At 39.2% G+C, this 5,158-nt stretch overlaps 1 protein-coding gene across 1 annotated transcript; it reads left to right on the top strand.

Moving 5' to 3' along the window:
* The first annotated feature begins 1,017 nt into the window (after positions 1-1,017).
* LOC135780216 (probable methyltransferase-like protein 24) lies at positions 1,018-4,759 on the top strand. The gene is made up of 5 exons (XM_065291029.2): positions 1,018-1,411; positions 2,110-2,208; positions 2,384-2,505; positions 3,261-3,492; positions 3,942-4,759. Exons 1-5 carry the CDS (start codon positions 1,112-1,114, stop codon positions 4,239-4,241), a joined length of 1,053 nt encoding a protein of 350 aa, XP_065147101.1. The 5' UTR covers positions 1,018-1,111; the 3' UTR covers positions 4,242-4,759.
* The last annotated feature ends 399 nt before the right edge of the window (positions 4,760-5,158 follow it).

Raw genomic sequence — 5,158 nt, 5'->3', positions numbered from 1 at the left:
TTTTGTCCTGCCTCTGCTCATGTAAATATCTCAAATTGATGCCTTTACTGGTAGCCAAGCAGGGAAATAAAAACAATGGATTTGAATCTATATTATCATAGCCACCTGTTCAATTAGTCGATGATCAAGAACATGTTATGCTAGTGCATTAAAATTGCGTTCTCTGAATACGACGTGAATGCCTGTGCAAGCATACACAAACAAAGAAAAAGTCTTTCTTACCGATACAGTTCTTAGTGCGGTACTTTGTTTTGTATTCCGGTCTGTGCAGCAGAGCTCAAGAATTTGGAACGAGACGACTGCGCTTTTGGCATCAGACATTCACATGGTTCAGACGAGGACACGAGCAGAGCGAGATGTGAGACTACGGGAATTATGGGATTGTAAAAAAGAAAATAATTGATTGAAGGTTGAGACTGAACAAAGGGTTGCATTTATGGCGCACTGCGGTTCATGTTTGTTTCTTTATCTCCTTTGAGTTGCTTTTAAACGATTGATTCATTCGCATGTAGTGGCGTTTGCGCGCGCGTGTGGGGTGGTATACATAAACTTTAATTTCCCGTTCTCGTGCTGCCCCTCTGTGTTAAGAAAGTGAAAATATTGGACAATTGCGTCACATACATCTGCGCTATGTCTTTAGCTCAGGGAGCTTTTTATTAGATTTACACGCAAAGCAAGTCAGTCGTACATAAGGTAGAATAAGACACAATCTGCTCACTATGCAGTAGTGTGTGTTGGTTATTGTCTAAAATGCATTTAATTCCACAAGTAAATTAGTATGCATATCAAATTTGCATAAAAATCATCCTACAAAATAAAATATATTTAATATTGAGTAAGGATATGTCAAATATTAAAATCAATTGTGGAATCAAACGATGTTACACTTATAATTATTAGTCATTAAAAACTCAATTGTTGACTGTGTTGAATTCAAAAGTGGAACTTTTTAAAATGGAGTTCACACATAAAGTTTGAATGGGTGCGCGCGCCCGAGTGTCCAGCTGTGAGCTTTTTTAATCCGTGCCCTCCAGCCAGAGACTCACGGGTGGCGCCGACTGGATCTTTGGTCTCCGCGTATGGGTCAGTCCCTGTTCGCAACAGGGCAGGTATGGCCGCCTGTAACTTTGGCAGACTGATGGGCATCTCCCATCGTATTTATATTATAGTTCTGTCGGTTTTTCTGCTCGTCCAACTACTGGTTAGTTTAACAGTAATGCGCGCGTATATCAGCAACACCGGGGACGAGCCTGCTTTTCTCATCATAAGCATAGAGAAGAGAGGCGGATCGTTATCTGAGGAAAGCGTCAATAAAAGTGTGGTTGCGCGAAGCGGAGGACTGGGTCGCTGGACTGACGCAGATTCAAGAATGGCAGGATACGACGATGAAAACGAGTTTGATGGACATCAGGTAGGCTAATCACACCTGGATGAGGTAGCAGAGTAATGCAGGTAACTGTTTACCTCGACGTTTTGGGGGAAGGATGTATATACAAGAAAATAAGTTAGTCAAACAGATTAAATATTAGCACAAATACATAAACCAATTAAATATGCAATGCTATTTCTGGAGGGTTTCGTGTGACCTGGAAAACATATGGGTGGATTGGCAGAACAAAAGGGATCCCTTCTAGACACATTAAAAACGGAATGCTGTGAAAATAAAAATCTCTCACCCTTTTCTCTGTTTTGTTTCACTGTCTGCCCCCACCTCCCCCTCAACAGTGAGTTCCTCAGTGAGTCATATCCCTTCTTCCTTTAGTGCGCACTCACATTCAGTCTAGCGTCTCCATGGTTACTAAACATGGTTGTTCGGGGTTTTGGGAGGGTCTGAATTTCCAACCTGGTCTAGGTTCAATTCTTCTCTGTAAATTCTCTGTATTTCTTTTGTTAATGCGCATAACCTCTGGTTTCAAAAGGGCACATTCTGTGACCCCTCAGACAAGCTGCAGCTTTTCTTGCCTGAAGCACTGCATAGAATTACTTTTCTTCAGAGGCCTTTGCATGCCTGACCCTCCTCCAGAGAAAGCATTGCAATCCTGCAAGATTTCCCTTTGTTTGTGAAATTTGGCACATATGAGGGAGAGCTTTGTGCTTGTGCATTTACAGGCAATGTCTAGAAAGCTGATACTGCAGCCATGGGCATCAGAACAACCCTCGTTTACTAGTGAACTGCAGCGTCTCACTCAGTTTATCACCACACCTGAGGTATACACACTAAATGCCTTTCTCTTTTGGATTTATAGCAATGTTCTCATAATTGCATACTACAATCTATATATCTATATTCTAAGCCCCAAATGAATTATAACAAATTGATATCCATATACTTTATAATGAGGACTTTTCAAGAGTGACCATCTTATGTCTCCACATTATGCAGGTGAACTGCTCTATGGTTCGGGGTTCGGAAGAAAATCAGTCTACATATTCTTCTGGTCACTCAGATGTGTTCTGCATTAACCACTGGAAAGGCAAAACTGGTTGTGTAGCTTATTCTTTCAGGTACCATATGTCAATATTGAAATATAAAAGACAGTGACATAACATTATTATATTATTTAGTTAAAATTTACTACAAAAAATACAAGTTACTTCTTTACAGGGACATACCATGAAAATCTGACTTTTTCCATGTTATAATTGGACACCCAGTGCTTTTATCAACATAGAAAATGTGAATAAGATCAATCCAGTAACTTAGTTTGGGTAAACTATTCTCTGCAAGCATGTGAAAAAATAGATAATTGAAATTTGGCTCCCCTGGTGATGTCAGAAGGGGATAATACCGCCCCTTAATCTGCACTATCCAACCACGCCCCTGCCATTTAGTAGAGAGATCCGCTAATTTGCATGTTAAAGGACACACCCAAAACGGCACATTTTTGCACACACCTACAAAGTGACAATTTTAACATGCAACAATAAATTATCTATTTGGTATTTTGAGCTTCAGAGAACTTCAAATATGTACTCTGGGGACACCAATGATTTATTTGACATCTTAAAAAATTCTTGTGAAATGTCCCCTTTAAACAGTGTTCTTTGTGACCATGTTTTAACATTAAAACAACCACGGTTGTTTGTTTAAAACAAACTGTTGACCATTTTGTTAGACAGAAAAGGTGGAAAATATATAATCTTTAAAAACAAACAAAAGCTGATGGTTGATCCAAATGATGTGTCTTTTTTAATTTTGTCATGACTTTATGATATAGTCTTTTCCAGATGAGTGGAAATTTTTGTTTATATCTTTTTAGTCTGGATGGAAAGGATGCTGTGTTTTTAGACACAATGTTGCATTTAGGGTGTGAGGTTCACCGGTTTGACCCCAGCAGAAAAAAGAGATCTGATGATTTAGGGCATGCAGCTATCAAGAGTCACCGGGCTTGGATAGATTGGCGGCGTCCACACAGTCGCTCACATGCAGGCCTCATGGGTAATGTGCAGCACAGGCTGGTTAACATAATGGACTCCCTGGGCCACACCGTGGTATTTACGCTACATATTTATTTACAATAAATTTTTATTTAGGGGCAGTTCCCCAGACAGGGTTTAAATTAATTCAGGACTAGGCCTTAGTTATATTAAGAAATTTTAAAAGTTTATACAAATAAACCTTACTGGTGTGCATATTGAAATATATGTTAAGATATGTCAGTACAAGGTGTTTAAAAAAATTAAAAATTAAGGCAGCTCAAACATTTAGTCTGGGACTAAGATAAGCCATGTCTGGGGAACAAACTATCCAAAAATTAATGAATAGTGATTTATTGAATCATTAGTTCTACCCTTTATATGTTTGTCTATGTTCACACTAGTCTCGTAGCAACAATGTCTCGCAATAAGAATTGTGTCAATTTTATAAGCACCAAATAAATGTATTTGAAGTGTGCGCCTAAATTTCCAATTTATACTAACCTTACTCTGTGACTGTGTAGGTGGATGTCTTGCGTATGGATTTGGAGAGCGCTGAGTGGCGTATGTTAGAAAGCTGGATTAAAGATGGAACTCTCAAAATGATCAATCAGCTCATCCTGACCATTCATCTGCAGTGGGCGGGGTTCGAGGTGGGTGGAGCTGAGCAGGAGGTAGTGCTTTTCTGGTACAGTGTACTAAGAGCACTCCACATCTCAGGACTTCATCTCGTGCATTCAGAACACGGCCCAGGACACACAGTACTGGGACACAAACTGAAGAACTCACACAGCTCATACACACTCAGCTGGATAAGGACTTGAAAGCTCCCCAGATGGTCATGCTAGACTCTCAGACACTGTAGCATAACTTTTAACTTTTTTTATAAAAAGAAAGTAGAGAGAAGTGCCTAATAATACTAAAATATCATACCAAGTGCATCAGTGTTTAATAAAGTAAAGTCACAATACATATTTTCAGGTGTTCCTGTAAAGCATTGCATTTCCAAGGTCGGATTGATCATTGGGTCATGGGTTAATGACTCAGTTGTATGCACTGTAAGTAGCTTTGGATGAAAGTGTGTAAAAAATGCGTAAATGTACTTTGCGAACAGGAAAGTAAGGGATGACACCATGAGAAAAGACTACAGTAAGTTTGGTTGGCTAAATCATGCCTTCTAGCGGTCGTGAACGGTAGCGCAATGATTCATCTCTGCATTGTGCCCACAATCAAAAACATAAATCCATCAAAACCAATAATAAACGCTCATATTATTTTTATACAACAGGGTTATGTGCAATATTTTATACATGCATTATTTGTATATGAAATAAAATGTATAAAATAAAATGTTTATTTCCGTGTACTTCTAAGAGGAATGCTTTTTTATTGCAAAGAACATACAGAATGTAAACATACATCATAGTCACAACCAAATAAGTGAGAAGACATCGCCCATTCTCGTTATTTACCCACAACAAACTGATAAGGCCAGTTATCTCAGGGACATTCCTTGATATTGTATTGTTTGTTATGGTGTTCTCAAGTGGTTTTCGCTATGTTTCGGATTTGTCCGGACTGGCCCGACGTACAGGAATGTTGATGAACTTTCAGTGTAGGTACTGAACAGATGTTTTCAAGCCGCTAGGGTGGAGTTGCGCTTACAAGATTCCAGTTTCCATGCCCGCCCCACTTATTATGATTGAAGGACAAATCAGCCAATAGCGTCTTTGGACTCGCA

This window comes from Paramisgurnus dabryanus, chromosome 19 (genome assembly GCF_030506205.2).
Source record: "Paramisgurnus dabryanus chromosome 19, PD_genome_1.1, whole genome shotgun sequence".
In the NCBI taxonomy this organism is placed as follows: domain Eukaryota; kingdom Metazoa; phylum Chordata; class Actinopteri; order Cypriniformes; family Cobitidae; genus Paramisgurnus; species Paramisgurnus dabryanus.
This window is presented reverse-complemented; position numbering and strand designations above follow the sequence as displayed.